General features: G+C 27.2%; 6 protein-coding genes across 9 annotated transcripts; 2 read left to right on the top strand and 4 right to left on the bottom strand.

Annotated features, from left to right (window-relative positions):
* Positions 1-403: 403 nt before the first annotated feature.
* Positions 404-3,741, bottom strand: LOC132930556 (uncharacterized). 2 transcript variants are annotated; one of them, XM_060996491.1, is made up of 7 exons: positions 3,548-3,741; positions 3,395-3,458; positions 3,028-3,269; positions 2,628-2,907; positions 2,399-2,557; positions 2,056-2,200; positions 404-1,965 (listed from the first exon to the last, which is right to left on the bottom strand). In XM_060996491.1, the coding sequence occupies exons 3-7, from the start codon at positions 3,132-3,134 to the stop codon at positions 1,793-1,795; spliced, it is 864 nt and encodes a 287-aa protein (XP_060852474.1). In that variant the 5' UTR covers positions 3,135-3,269; positions 3,395-3,458; positions 3,548-3,741; the 3' UTR covers positions 404-1,792. The 2 variants fall into 2 exon arrangements, with proteins under 2 accessions (XP_060852474.1, XP_060852473.1); XM_060996490.1 differs by lacking the exon at positions 3,395-3,458.
* A 1,388-nt stretch (positions 3,742-5,129) lies between these two features.
* LOC132929320 (uncharacterized) lies at positions 5,130-8,321 on the bottom strand. Its single transcript, XM_060994597.1, has 4 exons — positions 7,671-8,321; positions 7,408-7,611; positions 7,301-7,345; positions 5,130-5,488 (listed from the first exon to the last, which is right to left on the bottom strand). The coding sequence occupies exons 1-4, from the start codon at positions 7,775-7,777 to the stop codon at positions 5,248-5,250; spliced, it is 597 nt and encodes a 198-aa protein (XP_060850580.1). The 5' UTR covers positions 7,778-8,321; the 3' UTR covers positions 5,130-5,247.
* A 2,850-nt stretch (positions 8,322-11,171) lies between these two features.
* LOC132929010 (V-type proton ATPase subunit G) lies at positions 11,172-12,929 on the bottom strand. Its single transcript, XM_060994026.1, has 3 exons — positions 12,695-12,929; positions 11,707-11,807; positions 11,172-11,636 (listed from the first exon to the last, which is right to left on the bottom strand). Exons 1-3 carry the CDS (start codon positions 12,774-12,776, stop codon positions 11,454-11,456), a joined length of 366 nt encoding a protein of 121 aa, XP_060850009.1. The 5' UTR covers positions 12,777-12,929; the 3' UTR covers positions 11,172-11,453.
* Positions 12,930-13,049: 120 nt separating this feature from the next.
* LOC132929009 (uncharacterized) lies at positions 13,050-14,335 on the top strand. 2 transcript variants are annotated; one of them, XM_060994025.1, is made up of 5 exons: positions 13,061-13,152; positions 13,224-13,290; positions 13,376-13,577; positions 13,661-13,819; positions 13,891-14,335. In XM_060994025.1, exons 2-5 carry the CDS (start codon positions 13,259-13,261, stop codon positions 14,110-14,112), a joined length of 615 nt encoding a protein of 204 aa, XP_060850008.1. In that variant the 5' UTR covers positions 13,061-13,152; positions 13,224-13,258; the 3' UTR covers positions 14,113-14,335. The 2 variants fall into 2 exon arrangements, with proteins under 2 accessions (XP_060850006.1, XP_060850008.1); XM_060994023.1 differs by having other exon boundaries at positions 13,050-13,290.
* Positions 14,336-14,585: 250 nt separating this feature from the next.
* Positions 14,586-18,265, bottom strand: LOC132929008 (3-hydroxyisobutyryl-CoA hydrolase, mitochondrial). 2 transcript variants are annotated; one of them, XM_060994022.1, is made up of 3 exons: positions 18,135-18,265; positions 14,910-15,900; positions 14,586-14,846 (listed from the first exon to the last, which is right to left on the bottom strand). In XM_060994022.1, exons 2-3 carry the CDS (start codon positions 15,898-15,900, stop codon positions 14,713-14,715), a joined length of 1,125 nt encoding a protein of 374 aa, XP_060850005.1. In that variant the 5' UTR covers positions 18,135-18,265; the 3' UTR covers positions 14,586-14,712. The 2 variants fall into 2 exon arrangements, with proteins under 2 accessions (XP_060850005.1, XP_060850004.1); XM_060994021.1 differs by lacking the exon at positions 18,135-18,265 and adding an exon at positions 17,914-18,124.
* A 165-nt stretch (positions 18,266-18,430) lies between these two features.
* Positions 18,431-19,672, top strand: LOC132929258 (frataxin homolog, mitochondrial). Its single transcript, XM_060994474.1, has 3 exons — positions 18,431-18,987; positions 19,059-19,173; positions 19,261-19,672. The coding sequence occupies exons 1-3, from the start codon at positions 18,773-18,775 to the stop codon at positions 19,510-19,512; spliced, it is 582 nt and encodes a 193-aa protein (XP_060850457.1). The 5' UTR covers positions 18,431-18,772; the 3' UTR covers positions 19,513-19,672.
* Positions 19,673-20,916: the final 1,244 nt, after the last annotated feature.

Genomic DNA, 20,916 nt, shown 5'->3' with positions numbered 1-20,916 from the left:
TTATGACGACGGCAATATGATATATAATATAAGACATGGGGAAAATGAAATATAACAATTGGGCCGTAGATTTGTATTGAATACATCTGTACTAGTACAAGGAATGAGAAACTTTATTCATAATAATACAATGAATGAAGAAATACAGGAATTAAATATACTAATACTAATGTGAACGGGGATTAATGTTCAGATCTAAGATCTAAATTGACAATTAAAATATATAACAAATCTTATGTTTATCAATATAAATGGGCCACCTCTTAGTATAGAGAACCCAACCAAATATGTTGGAAGCTGGCTGTTGCAGCACAGATCGGCCGATGATAACCTTAAAAAAAAATGGAGCCATTAGAAAAATAAAGTGGAAAAATTTATAAATTATAAATAATAAATAAGTACATTTGCTATAATAGAATTATATATTATTATGTATTTAAATATATTTATAATAATAGATAAATTGAAGTTAATTAGTAAACGAGTGGTGTGGGGGGCAGAGCCTTACGTATTACATATTTCTCAATTTAGGTGTATACCCAAAAAAATATTTACGACTACACCACTGATCATAATATATAATTAAGTTTTCAATTGACTCTAGGTACCTACCTAATGAAATTTAAGTATGATATTTTGTACGATAAAAACAGAGAAGTATAACAGGCATGGCAGAGATCATTAGGATTACTCTTTATGAAATAAAGTGCACAGTGATTAATTATATTTGTTTTATACAATACAATTTGTTAACAATTACATTTTAAAAACACTGTACGTACAAATTAAGAGAATACTGACCTTAAGTCTTGATAAGTATTTAGTCATCTCAATTCATGGTCATACATAATAATATTTATTAATTATATCAGTACTGCAGTTAATATCCTATGCATTAAGTAACAAGTATTATTATTTTTAAAAAGTATACAATAATTTTGATTTAAATTTCTATAATATAATTGACTATTATTTGTCTTTCGACAAAAAAATAAGGTGCAATTATATTTCACCAAAAGAACTTATACATTTTTCTTAATATTATTAAATTCTTAAGCATTATTTATACAAAATTGTTGAAATTACAAACATGTTTTATTTGTTGATTAGTAGAATTCCTTGACTGAGGTAAAAGAAAAAAGATAATTTAAAGCCCGCTATGCTTGCTTTTATTAAAACATTTTTTTATACATATCATGATTGGAAAATAAAATGTATATTAGCCAAACCATTTAAAGTATTATATTTAATTATATTTGGCATTTACTAGATATATAAAACAAAAATATACAATTCTTTTAAAAATATGGTTTAATTAAATGATGATGTACAATGAAAAACTTATGCTAAAAAACCATTGAATTGTATTATTTCTAGACTTCTAGTTGGAAAATCAATTATAATGTAATATAATTATAATAAATCAACAGTTATTTGTATTCAATAAATAATCATACTGTATTATTATTAAAATATTTTAAGTTAATTTTGTATTAAACTTATTCAACATCTTTTTTCTCATCAGAGTAAAACTTAGCAATAAAATATTTTGTCACTATCATTTGTACTCTATTTTGTTTAAACACTAATTATATAAAAAATTAATAAAAAAAAAAACACTGTAGTCAAATGGCATGAAACCAAGAAGTAACACAAATTTAACAAAATAAATTACATAATAAACTTAACTTAACATAAAAATAAAAATATTTGTTTCATGATTATGGTTCCTAATAATCCAAAAATATCTTAATGATACAAATATTTAATTTACACATAAAAAATGTATTATTCAACAATTTTCAAATTCAAACAGAGATTCTTCCATATTGGTAAATTCTACCATGTTTGAATTTAGTTTCATAATCTGGTAATCGCGACCAATTTCAACAAATTTGTATTGAAACAAACACTCAAGAAACCAATCCAAGAATAATGTAACAGCTTTATAATCACATATCCAACCTAAAAAAAATTGTATTAACTATAAAATATACACAATTCTACAAATATATTATACATTTTATCAATTTATTAAATAAAAAATTATTTTACTTGTAATTTCTGTTTTGTTGGGTAATTTAGCTCGAACATCATTAGTTGTACTATTTTTATCAGCCAATATAATTCGCAATTTGTAGTCATCATTGAACTCTCCCAAATCATTAGTCAACACAAAACCAGCTCTTTGAGCCCATAACTGACAAAATATAATAATAGCATCATATTTTTTTATTACAATTTAAGGTGGAATATTTGAGATGATAATTTTTTCAACATGATTGAACTTTATTGGGTAATTAATTTAATTTCAATAAGATTTTTTAAAAAAAAAACATTTTATAACATAATAATATTTATTATATTAAAAAACAACTAAAATAATTGAAAACCTTACTTTTATGTCCGTATATGACTCATTGAATTCAATAGAACTATGAAGATATAAAATGCATTTTCTAGTCCATTCCATTGGTGAATCAATTATTCCCCGTCCCACACGCCAAGACACTAATGGGGATGGTTCGCCAGAATAATCGGGTGGTATATAATCTACCTTGAATGAAATAAAATATATTTTTAAAAAAAATTGTTAAAAATACTAAAATTGTATAAAAATTATATACCTCTGGCAGTAATGTCTTAGAAGTTATACAGTCTTTAGCCCATTCAAAACTAACAATAAAGCAGTTTAATAATAGCGCATTCATAATTTTTCTAGTTCGAACACATTTACCATTTGGAAGAATTTTCACAATTAAATGTGTAACACTATCATTCCAACGTACGTGTGCATTTAGTTTAAACGTATCCACCAACTCTTGTATCACTTCAAGATCTTCGTTTTCAATATTGGTATATGTTACAACTATATGTTTATTTTTTACAGAATGATTCCAAGGGTTACTAAAAACAGCATTAAATTTATATGAATAATAATTTTATATATCACTAGTTCATAAAATTATGTTGGTGGTTGGGAAAGTAAATACTATAACATCTTTTAAATAAATATTTATGACTTACGAGACACTGCATCTGTCTATTGTTCCCTGGACAACATCATCCTCAGATTCACTGTCACTGTTACTAGTATCTGTAGCGCTTTGATCATAATTATCATCACCGTTCATATTTAGATCTTGGTGTTGAAAGTCTAAGTCGGAACTGATAAAAGTAGAACTTTCAATCTGCAAATCGCTTAATATAATAGTTTCAGAGTCCGAGTCGGTGTCCCATTCAGCAATAATGTCAGGAACGTTCGCAGTCTGTATAAAATATAGATAACTCAACGATCAGTAAAATGGAAATGTACAAGCATGGTTATCATTATCATGTTATATTACACTACACAAATACGGTATTAATATGCGAGTTAAAATGTTGAAATAACCTAATAAAACAGAGCAGTAAAGTCATGGTCCGCATTCTGCAGCCATGTCCAGGTTTTCATAGAGCTAAAACAACATCAAACTCCACAACATTAATATTGTTCCGTATACCAAAACAAAACTATAAACGTAACGGTAAATAAAATAGATCGTACCGAGTGATTCATTGGTTTAACGATTCATTTAATTGAAAACTATAGAATAATTGTATGAAAAATGTTTGTAAAATTACATAAAAACAATATGTAGATATAATAAATAAGATAAAATAATAATAATATGAGCGGTAAAATCTAAACAAGTGGTTATTTATCTCATCTCTCGAGTGCAGGTTCCAAGATACATATAATTGAATAAGTAAATAACACGGTTAGAATCTACAGACTAATACCACAACCTACCACATTTTTAACGGTATATACCATAAATGGTCGAGCGGCAGGACCTCCGCGTGTGGACGTTACACATTTCAAATTTTTTCCAGTAAAATGCATACACTGCAAGTTTATTAATCGTAGTAATATTGTACATTTTTGTATTTTGTACTTACTAATTTAGTACATATTTACTATATTTAGTTAAATTTTAATCAAGTCAATATTCAAGTTACAACTTACAATTTTACAAGATTTGTCAAAGGTACAATCAAGGAGGTTATATCCATATAATATATCCACCTTGGGCACGATATAAGTAAATAATATCATGGTCCAAGGAACATGATGTAATAGTATTTTGTATATATATATCTTAAATATCAGGTGCATGACACTAGAATTTTAAGATGCAAATATTTGCATTTAATAAATTATTAAATGTTAACATTTAGCAGTACCTATAGTTAATTTAGGTATGTAATTCCGTAATTTCATTCAGTTTAGTATTTATTTAATATAATATGGAATATAATGTATGGCAATATAATAAAATAATAGCTTATGAAAAATTATTTTTCTTTTTGAAATCCTCTTTAACTAACAATAATTTAATTAAAATAATATGTTAAGGTAAATGTTTATCAAATTTAGTATTTCCTCATTGTGCAAAAAAATATGATTGTAAACATTTTTTTATTTTTATTAATAAAAAACAAATTTTCTTCAACTAAGAATTATTACAAAATTACTTCACAAAACACAAACAACCACATTTGGTTAATAATTATTTATCTTACATTGGTAGTTACTTTATTTAAAACAATTTAAAATATAAATATAATATATAAGTTAATAGTAATGATCAATTCACAGTTGTATACAAAATAAATTAATATGATGAATATATATTTAATACATTATATTATATAATATAAGTTACTAACAAGCTAGTTTTAACTACAAATATTTTATAAACATTATTGTTTTAAAAGAATATATACATTTAACTATGATTATACACTACAGTGTTTTCAATACTGAGGGAGTAGAAGTTTAACTTTATTACCTACCTATTGAATTATTAAACATTTTAAATAAGTATAATTGATGCCTAATTATTAGTTAAATTTATTTAAAAAATAATCAATGGTGATTCATTTGTACAAAGCAAACATCATATATTATACACCTAACACTAGTAAACTTAATGTAGATAAATAGATATTTCCAAAAAATGGGGATGTACAAATAACAATTTTTTCAACATTTATTGGAGTAAATAATGTCAAGCTATTAGTAATGGCAGGTAACCTATTATATACTATCTTCATATTAATAAAGGATAAACTAAAAACAAAAATGATCAATTAGATACTATTTTACAAATCTGTTAAGAACATATTATTATCAAATAAAAAACAAAAATGTTAAAACTGTATCATATGATAATTTATCACCTATAGGTTTAATAGAAAATTCTATTTTACCAGTTCATCGTTTTTATCAGAATTAACACCAATAGAAACAGATCCATTAGACTGATGATTATCTTTTTCTTGTTCTGGAACTTCAATGTCCTCGGTTTCTTCAAATAGATCTACTGATGATTGAGATAAACTTAAATTAGAATCTCTGTTAGATTCATTATTTTGGCTATACAAATGGTTTTGCATTGAAGATTTAATTGAGTTTATATGAATCATATCTGGTTTGTTTTTGCTGTAATAATCAATAAATTAAACTAATTAGTCAAATTAAATCTTTAAAAAATAATAAAAATTAGAATTATTATTAAATTATTACATTTTATTTTTATGTTTCAAATAACAATATATATACCGTAGAAACTATTTAACCGTCACTGTCGGGGCCGGGACAATGACAGTCAATCGATTAGACTGTTAACAGAAATACAATAATACAAAACAAGGTTTTTCAATAAACGCAAATATTTTACAACACCATTTGCAGACAAAAATAATAACGTACTAAAATATACTCAACATAATAATCCGTCATCAACTTGTTTTTTGATATTGACCGAAGACAGATAATAGAGAGTGACAGTTAAACGAGTTTCTACTGTATATATAAATAGATATGGGTTCAAGATTTTAAATTAATTTTTTTTGCACAATATTATCAATATGATAATAAATTATTTTTCATTAACTATAACTAAAAAATTAGATATTTTACTTTATATCACTACAGATAAATCTATGTATAAAAACAAATGTACCAAAAAAATATAGATATATTTATAATTTAAAATGTTAAAAAAATAATGCATGTAAAATAATTCAAAGCAATAATAGGCACTTTTAAAATTTAGTTTGGCGGTAATTAAAATTCATAATTATGTTATTTGTAAAAAAAAATTAGTAACGTAATATAATATGATCCAGAACTTTTTTAGGGGGAGACACACACACTGTCTAAAATTTTTTAAGACATATTGTAGTATGTATTCACGTATACAAATAAATATAAATCTTTAAAACAAAAAATAGTAAATACAGCCAACGAGGGAGGGCCATGGCCCCTGTGCATCCCAACCTGGATACGCCACTGTGTACAATATAGTATTATGGTATAAGTATGACAATTCATTATACCTTAATCTACATAGGTAATACATTTGTCATACAGTTATTTTACAATTAAATAAACGTTATCAGTATTAAAAATATAATAACAGCGAAAATGTTTACAAGTTAATAAATATAATATGCCGACAATAAAAAACCTGAATCAAATACACAATAATAATAAGATCATTAATTCAGTCTTTTTTTATACAAAATTACAAATTATCAAAATCCAAAAAGTACATGAAAATGTGAGAAATGGTATGATACATTATTAAATGAGATTAAATAATTGAAAAAAATTTTAAGCTACTCTAGCCTAAGTTAATGACAGTAAAACTGATGCTCGTGTAACCTTTAGTCACATAATACTTGCTGTTGAGCTAAAAGTAAAGGATGAAGATTTCTATTGTCTAAGTTAGAAGAATGTAAACTTTTTGATCCCATAGCTTCTTTGTCTAGACTTCTAGAGGCACTCAAATCATTAATGACAGAATATTTAATGTGTATATGAATGCAAGTATAATAACATTTATATTTATATTTATATATTATTCATAAATAATAAGAAAAGAAAATTGGTTAAGTAAGATAAACCAAAATGAAATATTATATATTTATATAAATTTGATTCTCCTTTTTTTAATATAGTTGATAAACACTCATAAAATTATAAGTTACAACACATCTTTAATAATATATTTTGAATATCTTTAGTCTAGATTAAATGCAGGGGCACTTAACTTTTCACTTAGAATTAACTAACTTAACAAGAAGAATTTTTATTTTAAATAGATAATAATTCTTGTTGTGTAGTAGCCAAGCAAGCATTATATACTAATAAGCATATAAAAGCATCTTAAGCGTATAAGTTTTAGCACACCTACATATAATAAGTCTTTTAAATATTATTAATTTTTAAATACATATCAATAATTACTTATTAAATTCTTCATCGGGATATAATTCGTCCAATGTTCCATTCCTATGAAATGAAATTATATTCATTTAAAATCATCAAGTAAACAAATTACTAACACAACTTACTCTAATGCAATTACTTTCCACACTAGATCTTCAACTTGAGAAAACGCTATTTTCATTTCAGTAACTGTACTGACTTGTGTATTTGGATCGAATGTGATATTGCATATTTGACAACAGTTTGTACCGTCCTGAATGTTTGCACAATTTATACAGAGTAAATGATGACAGACGTTAATAATCAACCAATCTTTAGTATATTGTTCACTAAAACAAAATAAACAACTGATTAATGAATAAAATTTCAAAAATACAAAATTACATACCATTTTTCACATTCTTTTTCTGGGATCAATAACTTGTGCTTTAATGACAACATATTAAACATGACGTCTTTTTGCTTGGATGCCATGTCAACAAGGTGCTTAGACATGGTTCCAGAAATTAAATAAAAAACGAAAACAATTGGTTTTAAACTATGATTCTGTCATCAAAACAAAGTAAGTACGATTAGTCAAAGATCTAATGAGTTGGTACGAATCAAGCTATATATATTAATATATCTTATATAGTATTCGTAACTTAGTAAGTGTACGACCATGTAATATTATCATTAATTAATATTGGGAAATTCGTAAGAAAAAATAATTACTGGTTATATAAAACAAGCAGAAAAAACGCAATGCAGATGACAGACCACGAATCACAAATTCACAACTCTTTCAGAATCTAGTATTCTAATATTCCGATTTCGTCGTCGTATCTCGAACGAGCTAAAAAGCGCGGGTAAAAAATGATGGAGTCCGTGATGATCGTGTTGAATGGTTCAGTGATAACTGATAACACAATATTATGATTACCGGGAAATGAAACGATTGTACAATTTTTAATCGTGATCTTGAATTCTTGACATGCAGTACGAACATGAACATTAGAGAATTCTCTAATATTCATGAGCACGAATAAAGATATACTTTATATATATTCTGTAATCTGTATTCTGTATATCCAGGGCCGGATTTGACGGGGGGCTTTAGGGGGCACTTGCCACGGGCAACAGATGTTTGGGGGCATCCGAATATTGAAATACTAAAAAATTAAATATTGATTTATTAATAATGTAACAGTGTGAAGGTTAAATTTCAAAATTTTAATAAATAAAATATAATGAGATTAATATACTTATTTTAACTCTTCAAATTATGAAGGCTTAATAAAATTATTATAATATTGAGATCTTTAAATGAATTTTTAAATTTGTGATACTTGAACAGTGGTATATCAAACTAGAAATAAATACATTTTAGGTGAATAGACATAATGTGTAAGTTTGCACATTTGTAATTTTTTTCCTTAACTACTTAGATATTGGGTATTTTTAATTTTTTTTCTGTCAGGGAAATCAAAAAAAGATTTGCCCAGGGCATCCGGGAGTCTAAATCCGGCCCTGTGTATATCTTTAATCGTGACCTACACTAATAACACTGTATGATCTGAGACCTTAGAGACAGTGATATCCATAATCCACAACCACAGATTTCTAATTTCAATGAAGTGTGTGTGTGTCCGCAACATCTATTTTATTCTTAGATTATGTTAAATAGTAAATACTGATATACTGTAGTGACGTAGTGTATTCCTACATATTTGAACATTTTGAACTATCAAAAAATGATTGGTAGCCGGTGGGTTAGTGGGTAAAAATGACTCATCTAAAATAATTAATAGGTATTAAAATTAGCTAACATTAGCTCTTTAGTCTCTGGTAACTACTGTATTTATTATATATATACTCTTATTTGTTTTTGATTCCCAAACCAACCTTCTAGACTCTAGCTATTCGCTATCCACCTCCAGCAGTAACGGCAATCGCGATTCCAATTTTTTGAATGCATTACGTGCTTTTTTAACTTATTTTTGTCTAATAAATAGTTTCATCCCGATTCCACAATACCTATTGGTGATACTCTGTATATTTAAGCATTAAGCAAGAATATAGGCTATAAGCTTGAATATGTCTGCCATTATTATTTTTTTTCAAGTTAATTTTATTATGATATATAAAAAATGTGAACACACTAAACAAGCTGCGGCAACAAACCTAAGTGCAAAACAGATACTAGAATATCTAGAATTAAGAATGTTAATTTCACATTATTAATTATACTTAAGAGTACGTCACACCCACATGAGTTGTCTCCGCCTTACAAATGTATAACATAGTAAGTCGTTTCATACGGGCAAGAAATAGGTACTAGGGCTGTAATCCAAGCTATAAACTCAATTTTACTATATAATAACGAAAATATTGTCTATGTTGCATCGTTTCTAACTTTTTGACATGACTAATATGAAAAAAGTTCTTATTGTTTCCAAATCCATAATTTTTGTGTTTTTAAAAGTTGAATAACTTTTTTTATAATTCTGATATTGGAAATATAAAAACGATGTTACACAGTTCAAAATCTTTTCTTTTTAGTGTGAAAATTTGGTTGCTTTACTTGTACTACAGCCTAAGTGGTTCTTACTCGTATGAAACAGTTTTACTATGTTGTACGGTCAAGGCGGAGACAATGCATTTGGATGAAGCATTCTCCAAAGTGTACCAATTCTTTTTTTTATTTTAATAATTTATATAATAATATATACATTAATACATTATACAGTACAAAGCCATTATTAAAAATTTAATAGACGAATAGCAGTGGTGTGGAGATGACAACTTTGTTCATTGTGTAATCCATAATTACAAGTCTACCTAACTAAAAATAATAGGATTCATTTTTTACCCAGTTTTTATTTTTATTATAATTGCATCCCTGCTTATACATTATTGAAAACTTACATCTGAATGGACCATTACTGATTTTGTATATTATGGTAAAAAATACTAGTACTAAATTGGAATAAACATTACATAAAAATATTATTTATACAATAGGTACAATAGGTAAACTATTGTAAGCTGTTAGACCACAATTAAAATTCTAAACAACTATAATTCAGTATATAATATACCGTGGTTTATAGATTTATAATACAGGTAATATTTTGAGATAAATATTTATTTAGTTAAGATGTGGTATTAAATTTATAATACTCTAATTAAAAAAAAAATAGTATGGTTTCCTATATTTCTCTTTGGGATAATCTATTTTAAATACAAGTAGTTAAGTAGGTTACCAGACTAGATAAAAATCATACTGGATAATTAAGATATTTTTTTCTCACATTAAAATTTAAAGAATTATAAATATTCGAGTGATACTAATTTTTAGTCGTGCAATAGATAATTAAATTATTTGGGATTAATATTATAGAGGATTTGTGTACAAGTTTGTAATTTAACATTAAAATTTTATCAAAAGCACTCATTAGTGTTCAAATTAAATTACTGAATTATTAAAAATAAAAAATTCATTTTTAAAATTATTAGTAGTTAAGCAAAATAAATTGGATACAAGTAAAATGTGCTCAACATTTGAATATAAGATATGATTTGTATTTATAAAAACTATTATTACTGACAAAAATGAGTGAATTATGGTAATATTTAAGTTACTTAAACTACAAAAGTATATTTTAGGTATTTAACAAACTAAAGTAAAAATGATTACATTTTTAAAATTAATTAGAGGGGTAATTTAGTAACAATTAACTTCAAAGATGACTATGTTGTGTCACTAACAATGCAATCAATAATAAGATGTTGTTTTTCAGGTTTTTGATTATTCTTTTGTTTTCTTATATGTGAACCAATATTATATCATAAGCTAACAATTTACATGTTTATGTGTTTAAACTTTAAATGTTTAATCAAAACTGTATTTATACCAGAAAAAATAACACAGCATTTTATTTAACATGGAACAATAGTAATATGATTACATTTTTTTTAGACATCCGAAAACAAAACAAAATATGTTCTTAACACTTTAATATTGAAATCCTAAACAAATAAATAATCATGATAATAATACACTATAAAATTGAACAACATATGGAATGTTTCAGTGAAACGAAAACTAAAACCAAAATTAAATTTGTACACCTTTATATTTCTTATATGGAATTGAAAAAAAAAAGAAAAATACTATGACACACACATATCATTCTTTGTTAGCTGTAGCTTTAAAATTTTTGTGCAACTCTGGTTTGATGTCATAAACCAGTTCAAGAATTTGATCAATGACTGCCTGTTTATTAACAATTACAGCCTTATTCATTTCTTCAATCTTTATTTTAGTGTCAGCATCTATTCTAGCAGCAACATCCTCCCGGGAACCCATGTGCTAAAATTGTAAATAAAAAAAACATTGTTAAAACCATATAATATAATATTATACACAATTAAATTTTTACTTTAATTTCAAATTCCTTGAATTGTTTTTCCCTTTCTTGTCTGTATTTTTCAATTTCATCTTGAGCTTCTTCTTTAGCTTGTTTTAAACGTCTTGCTTTGCCTATAAATAAGTATAAAATAAAATGTCAACATCAAAGTTGGGTGACATACTGCTTCATTTTAAAGCAATCACAAATCATTGAATTAAAAAAGTTTCTGAACAAAGCTTTCTTTATCAGTTATCCAACAAAAATAAATAACAACTGAAACATTTTTATAAATGCATCAGTGTTAGAATATCAAATCTAGTGGTGCTACATAAAACTTTTACTACCCAAGAAAAAAAAAACATGTTCCCAATCTAATGATTTTACTGTTATGCACATGCTGTTGCATAAAAAATTTATTGATTTAATGACTTACTAAAATTAGAAGGACTATTAATAGGTCACTAAATTGAGTTTATAGGACTATTAGCTAATAGTTTTTTCATTAGATTTATAGTGATTGTTTATCATGGCATCAGAATCTTTGTTTAATATTGATTAAATACACAAAAACAATAAAAACTGATTAATCGTCATCATTAATTAACCAATAATGAGATCCTTGGTAAAAACCACGCCTACTAAATCTATTGTAATAACATGGGTTTTTAACAAAATTTTTATTTCATAAAATAACTAGGTATTTTATTTTAAAACTTAGAATGATATAGACCAAAATATTGTATATATTGAAGATAATTGTACCTATACAAATCACAAACAATTTTTAAATGAATAAGGTGTGGCTTTCGGTGAGCCCACCGAAGAGGTCATACAAATATGTATTTACCTACCTATTGAAAAGCTTTTTGTAAAATCAATAAAAAAAAACGTTAAGCCGTATTAAAATTTTCCATGTATAAGATAGTTAATGGTTTTTGGATTTTTTTCAACTAATTGGAAACATATCTTATATCAGATGATATCAGCCACACCTTAAATTTGTCGACTTGGTACTTACGTTTCTTAGCTTCGGCAACTTTTTCCGCGGCCCTCTTTTCAGCAGCCAACAATTGTTGGATTCCTTGAGTTTGGCTGGCCATCACGATGAATAATTAAAATGTTTTTGTTTTCGAAAACAATTTTTTAATATTACGAATGACGGGAACGATCAGCAATCAGCACCCAGCAGAGATGAGCTGATGATACGGGAACAAGAGCGCCTGCCGCCTTGTACTTATCTGTAAATAAATGGGAATTGGGAAAATAAATGGGTGTCGCCAACGGGCCAAGGTTTTACAAAACAAACAGCTGATTGTCAGGCTGACTTGTTATTTTACTTTTGGATTCTCCATGATTGACTATTATCACTTATCGATGAACGATATTACGATAACAATTACTAAAAACTAACTTTAAACTTAACTGCGAAACATCAATCGTTTGAAATTCAAATTTCAAATCCCACCAGGAATCGAAGTATTCGGCGACTCGCCGCAAAATTCATTTATAAACAATAATTATTAATTATTTCTTTTTACACTTTTCAGCAATTAATAATTATTGAAATATTGAATCATACATTATGTCATTTGAAAATCTGGCCAAAGATCAATCGTAAGTGTTCACTGTCTAGCTTATATTTATTTATTTATCGTTCGAAATGTTGCAAATGATAGAAAATTAATTATTTTAATTTTAGTTTTGTTTCGGGATTAGAGTTATTGAACAATATCGATGACAAGAAGTTTGTTCGTTTGATTGATAGGATGATACGAGATTTTGAACCCAATCGATTATCTTCATTTTCTGAACACGAACTAGCATCTATGGAAAAATCATTAAAGTTGAATAGTAGTCAGTGTCAGTGTTTACTGAATTGCTTAAGTCAATTACTGAAAGAAGTTAATATTATGTTAATATATTGTTTGAAAATCAAATTTTTCTTATCTTGTTTTATTTTAACATTTTCAATTTATTTATTTAGGTTATAAGTGATGTGACAAAACCTTTGGTACTAAGAAATGTGATGTCTAAATTATTTTTGTTGAATGAGAAAAAAGTTGAATTATTTTGTGAATGTTGGTCTACAAATGCTGAACAAGTTGTGTCTAGGCTTCAACAAAACTTAACTCATTCATACAGGGTAATTATAATTTTACTATATTAAACAATACACAAAATACTCAATGCGAATAGTTTTTTTTTTTTATTTAGTTAAAGGATGTAAATTGGGCTTTGAATATTTCATCAAATGTTGGAATTGAATTATCTGATCCGGAACCTAGATGTTTAATAGAATTAAAAGTTGAAGACAGCCAATATCACAATGAACCCAAAATCAAAGAAATTAATTTGGATTTAGATGAAAAAGAGTTGAAGAATCTCTACGATACATTAGAAGCAATTCAAGTAAAACTAGATTCACTTTCACAATAATAAGTGTGATTAATTAAGATATATTATAAAATATTTTTATTTATTCACTATAATATGAACAATAGTGATATTTAACGCTTTATGTAAGTATAAATCTTTTATACAAATTTGGCCATAGTTTATGTAATTTGTTGATTATTATTTTTATTAATTCTATTTTTATAATTATATAATTGTTATTTTATACCATTAAAATCTTATGTATACAAAAATAAAAATAAAATTGAGTGTACAAATATTACAAACCATAGCCTAATGCCCTTATGATGAACAAATATTGAAAATATTGTATGTAATATAAAACATTGAAATATTTTGGTTGCAATGAATCATTGCAGTTTCTGGTAGGCAAGAGTGCAAGACTACACCACACATTAGCATTCAATATTATATATATTTTTTTTTAAATTATAGGTATAATTTATATTATATTTGTCCCAATTAGCATCTTAACAAAATTACAGAACATCACATTTGTAAATTAAAAAAAAATTTAGATTTTATTAATTTATTTGGTCTGTATACATATATATATATATAAAAAAAAACAATTGTAAATTATAATTTATAAGTACCTAAATAGTATTATTAAATATTTATTTATAAGAACTTCAGGTCTTTATCTTTTGATAATGGTTCAAAATATTTGTCAATAATTTCATCTTTCACATCTTCCAACGAAGCTGGACACCATTTTGGACTCTTGTCTTTATCAATCAACAGTGCTCGGACTCCTGCACAGGAAAAAAAAAATGAAAATAACAGTAATAATAGCAGTTAATAAATAAAAATATAACCTTCGAAAAAGTCTTCAGAATATTTGGCTTCGGTGCACCTGTACGCCAATCGGTGTTCCATTATCAGGCATTCGTCCAGACTGAGGTTTTTTCCTTTCGAAATCTCCTTTCGCGTGATTTTCAGTCCCGTGGGACTGACCTCGTTGAGCGATTTGAGCACCCCTTGCGCCCACTCCGAACCATCCGCTTTTAGCGCGTCGACAATCGCTTCGACTCTCTCGTGGGAAAATATCGAATCGATTTTCTCCACAAACGGCGCCATGGTGAACTCCACGGCGCTCAGGTCTTCCGTGTTCTCCGCGAGCACGGTGCCCGGGTCCCGGACGTCCTCGATGAGCTTGGTCCGGAGATCGTCCATCTTCGAACTGTGCACGAAATGCGTGGCTATGCCGGCCTTGACGACGTCGGCGCCCTTCAGCCTGCACCCGGTCAAGCCCAACATTACGCCCAGGTGCCTGTCCAGCCTGGACAGAACGTGACTGCCGCCCACGTCGCAGAACAGCCCGATGGCGGTCTCCGGCATGGCGAACAGCGTCCGCTCGGTGGCCACCCTGTACTTGCCGTGCACGGATATGCCGACGCCGCCGCCCATCGTGATGCCGTCGATCAGCGACACGTACGGGATTTTGTACTTGCCGATCGTGCTGTTCATCGAGTATTCGGTCCGGAAGAAGTTTGCGCCCAACTCGAGCGACGTGGCGCCCACCCCGCTCAGGACGATGGACTTCACGTCGCCGCCCGCGCAAAACGCCTTGCCGCCGGCACCCTGGACGATCACCATTCGCACCTGCGATTCGTACTCCTTCAGTTTTGGCAAGATCTTGGTGACCATCGACATGTTGAGGGCGTTCAGCGCTTTCGGTCTGTTCAGCGTGACGATGCCCACGTCGTTTTTGACTTCGAATAGCACGTCGTCCATGCCGGCGGTTGAAAGATTCCGTCTAAACGCCAACAAACGTCTCGAAAACCCTAGGCGAGTCCAATAAATCATCTGCGACAAGAACGACGACAATATAATATTAAAGTCGAGACGACGTATTATTCGTGTTTCGCGTACACCGTGTATGATGTTCGGTGTACGAGAATAATATTTTTTAACTAATTAAATTACTTTTAGGTAAAACCGTGCATTTCAATTATTGTACGAATATGTAGGTTTTGAAATTTAAATACCTACGTTATTTATTGGAAAGATACCTGTAGGCTGTCGAGTCAACAGGATTATAGTATAGTATACCCATACGTATTTAAAATAATTTCTAAAAAAATAGTTATACATACATGTCATAAGGATAAGGGACAAACGAATTGGTACAAATCTAGGACGTTTCTCTCAGTGTCTTTTGACCCCCGATTCATTGAATGACACACCTCCTCCCACCCCTCAAACGGAACCGATTATTATATTAAGAATAAAAAAATATATTTTGATTCAAAGAGGAAATGTCCAGTACAAGTGAAATCAACTGATGGGGAAATACACGGAGGGAACGTCCAAATACCATATTTAAGAAGACGCCTATCCACATGTGTTGTCTCTTCATAATTACGCACTAACTAACTACAACCTACAAATATGTATTCAGTAGAAGTAGAAAATTCTTTTTTGTAATATTAGATTTAATATATAATAGTGAATTGACACAATTTTATCGAGTCTCGTATGTTTTCTATTAATATTTCAATTTTTAATCGAGTAATAAGCAATTTATTTGAATTGGTATAACAAATTAACAACACCTGTGGCAGCGGCGTCCTCAAAGATTATATTATAGGTAAGGTTAGGTTCATAAGAAGTGGGTTATATAAGTAGGTACTATAAATAGATAATTATCATTACTACAATTATCAGTCAAATGGCAGTCCTTAATATTCTACATACCTACCTATTATTATTGATTATAATATATATTATATTGTAATTTCTATTTGTCTATAATAATCAATCTTTTTATTGCTTGTTCACCTGCTATTTTCAAGGTGTCAGGATGAGCGAAATACTTTTCATTAAAATTTGAATATGAAACAATGTAGTTCTTACCGAAAAAAATTACCATTTAAAAATATTAATAATAAAAATAAATATTAATTTTGTTAATGTATTAACTATATAGGTGTTTGATTAGTTATTTAAATTTATTTTTTATATAAATATTAACCATACTATTGATTTTTGTGCCAAATATTGCAAATTGCCATTATATTAATCATATAGTTGTTTATAGTCTGTGTATCAAATTATTACAAGTTAATAATTTATTCCATACTACTAGGCATACTACTTCCTAGCCACTAGGTATACTCTAGATTAAATAAATAAACTTGATTGATACATTATTTCATATGGCATAACGGCTCAGAATGCTCAGATGTAGGGGTCCTAAATCAGAACTCCTTCCCGTCGATTTCGTTTACGAGCCAATGTCAAATATAGGTAGGTACTATTTTTGGTAATACATAACATAAAAACAATTTTTATTTTTAACATTTTGAAGTAAGCTTACCTAGGGGTGCTGAGTTTAATTTTAACTCCCTGAAACTTTATCCTTATGACATAGTGACTATGTCTCAACTCTCAAATACTAACAAACTACTTATTATTGGTACCAAACACCGATTATATACTGAATTTATTTATTTTCAAATTGTTAATTTTATTTGTAAACAAGTTCGGTATTTATAATTTTGTACGGACAATTGTATATATTTATTAATTATAAAGACCTTATGGCTTATAAGTTATAACCAATGCGGATTCAAGAAGGGAGGTGAGGGGTATTTTAAATATAATTTTAATGTACCCTTTATTTACAATACTAATCATTAAGTAATTATAAAAAAGACATAAGTAGATACAATAATAACAATAATAATATACATTTTGCTAAATTAATTTTTATATTTCAATATTCAAGTCTTAAAGAATTAAGGTTAAGGAACCTAATAAATTTAAAATGTTAGAGACTATAGTATGTGTTAATTTAACTATAGTAAAGGTACTTACCTTTTTATTCGAATAAATATATACAATGAGTAATGGAGTCGTGTAAAATTTGAATAAAATTAAATGTTATCTAACATAATAATAAAGCTAGGTTAATTTTTTTGGTTATGGAAATGTAAAAGTACACTATTATAATTATTAATATAGTGATTGATGGATACTCAATAGATGTTACCAATATTATCATATGCTTATTGACTAATGTTTGATTAATATATTACGTAGATAAGTATGGCCCATAGAAAGAATCAGCGCAGAAGCATGTACCTATATAATAAATACTAAATTATATAATTTAAAAATATTTTAACTTTAACTAGATTAAGTTAAAATTTCCTAAAAAAAAAAAAAATAACTGGTAAATGTTTTCATTCATATTATCACTTATCAGATACCTATTATCTAATTGAAAGAGTTTAAAAAATAAATATGCCGTGATAAGGAAAAGACCACGTTGTAATACAGATAACATATTATCTAATATCTATAAATGTGATAAGCACACGGTTATCTGTAAATAAGCAAGAAGGATTGCACTACTGCAGCCTGAAGTTCATACTACAACTACATAAGTCTTAGAATATAATAGTATAATACCTTTAGAGTAATTAAACTATAATACTTATATTAATATTCTCTATAATGTTCCATCAACATCAGTTATGTTTTTTTGTAAATTTGTGATTGAGTTCTTTAGCAGTTTGCCATATTTTTATAGTTGTATGATGCTTTAGTATTTGTATTTGTGTCTGTGATTAAATTTGGGTCAACAATATATATTTATAACTTATACACAATATTTATTATCTGTGCCCTGTAGTGTTTAATACAATTATCTTCAATCATTACAAATTTTGTCATGACGTCTTTGAAGATATTACAATCAATAGTCTCAAAAAATGAATTTTTTACCAAAATATTACTTAAACCCAAATGGGAGTATTGTTGTTTTATTATTAATCGATTACAGTTTAAAAATTACTCGCTTCTACATCAAATAAAATGCAACCCATATGACAGCCTCAGCATTCAAAAGTTTTCTATGTCCAAACAATTTTCTACTTCTAATAATCAGTACTTAACTACTATTATATACAATAATAATTTTGATAAATTGAAAATAAATCTATTTGTTTTTGCTTTAGGACTGAAATAGATTTTGAACAGACGTGCAATGAAACGTTAGAATCATTATGTGAATATTTTGAACAAATCGTGGAAGATAATCCACATCTTGAAAACCCTGACATTTTATTCAGTGTATGTATAATATAAATAACATACGTATTTATAATTATTTATTCAATGAAATATATTATGTTTAACTTTTCTTATGAAATGTTATAGGATGGTGTATTAACAGTTCAATTAGGTGAACCTTATGGCACATATGTTATTAATCGACAGACACCAAATAAACAAATTTGGTTGAGTTCACCAATAAGTGGTCCAAAACGATATGATTTTAATGGTATAAAATGGGTTTACAAACATGATGGTGTCAGCTTACATGAATTATTGACTTGTGAATTATCTAAAGAATATTCATTTAATGTAAACTTTTCTAAATGCATATTTAGTGGTACTTTAAGTAAATAGTTATATTTTGTTCAATTATTTATAATATTAGGAATCTTAGATTATGTTGTTAAAAATTAAAAAATATAAATTATGTTTATACAGTTTCTAATCAAGGGTTTTAAGTATTAAGTACTTGATTAGACGTGATTTTGAGGAATAAAGATATTGAATATCCATATTATTATTATTATTTTATTACTGTATATAGAGTTTAGAATTGGCATTTTGCTGAGTTTAAGTACTTTGTATTTGTACCCATGGGTGTTTTCACGTAGAGAAAGAGGACATATTGTCCCTTCCCAATCCGATGGCTTTTTTTATATAATCCAAAATAACTGGTGCTGTTGAAATTTCAATATTTTGCTTTCAGTTCTGCAAGTGGCTAATTAACAATTAATTTGTATTTTAACATAATTGATAAATAATTTTTGATTAATCTTTTCCCAAATTTTTTTTGAATTGATTATTAATCATTAAAAATATGTACTATATTTTACCTTAACTGTCGATTGTTACTTTTAAATTATAAACATAGTTTAAAAAACTGAAAAAATAATAAATTTCCTAAAACTGCCATTTATGCTTTATATTTAGTTATGCTTACTAATACCTATATTAATTTCTGAAAGAACATTTTTGTATTAAATAGTAAAGAGTAAATTTACTAATATGACATATTATTTTTTTAAATTAAACATCTTTTTTTAGAATTATCTTGATAGGTTAATATTGCAAGCCATTTATGAAAAAGTGGTCATTGAACCTAAAGTTATTAACATTATGTCTCAATAATCAAGTAAAATGTATACATTTTTATATATGACAAATAAAATTGTTTTAAATTTTTGAAAAAAAATAATTATTATTGTGATTTAACATAGGATAGTTATATTATATAATATAATAATTAAATTAGCTCTAAGCTAAAATGATATAAATTTAAAAAAAAAATGTTTAAATAAAGTAGAACCAAAATAAAATGTCTTAAAATTTAGCTAGTTTCAAGTATCAGTTTTGTTCAACAAGAATACAGTTATTGTATTTCCATTAAGATCATAAATAAATCCAAAAATTCACTGCTACAAAGAAAGAAATATCATAAATGTTATGGAAGATTTTAGTTTGGTCCTTAATAATAGTTAACTACTTCTTCTTTTACCAATCAATATTAATTTTAAATCATAAAAAATAATTTAAATGCTATGATTATATTATGCCAAATATAATTAAGTACAATTCTGCTTAAACCAAGTTTCTATAACTTTTTCTAATATTAAAATATAAATATAAAAAGCAATATACCTATTTTACCTATTAAAAAATTAATTTTACTAGTTTAATTTTTATTTTATTAAATCTCACAGGTAAATAAATGTACAAAAACAATTATAAGATCATAATATTTTAATATCATACTATAAA

The sequence above is a fragment of the Rhopalosiphum padi genome, chromosome 4 (assembly GCF_020882245.1).
Source record: "Rhopalosiphum padi isolate XX-2018 chromosome 4, ASM2088224v1, whole genome shotgun sequence".
Lineage (NCBI taxonomy): Eukaryota > Metazoa > Arthropoda > Insecta > Hemiptera > Aphididae > Rhopalosiphum > Rhopalosiphum padi.
The sequence above is the reverse complement of the archived record's forward strand: the minus strand, read 5'-3'. Positions and strand labels throughout refer to the sequence as shown.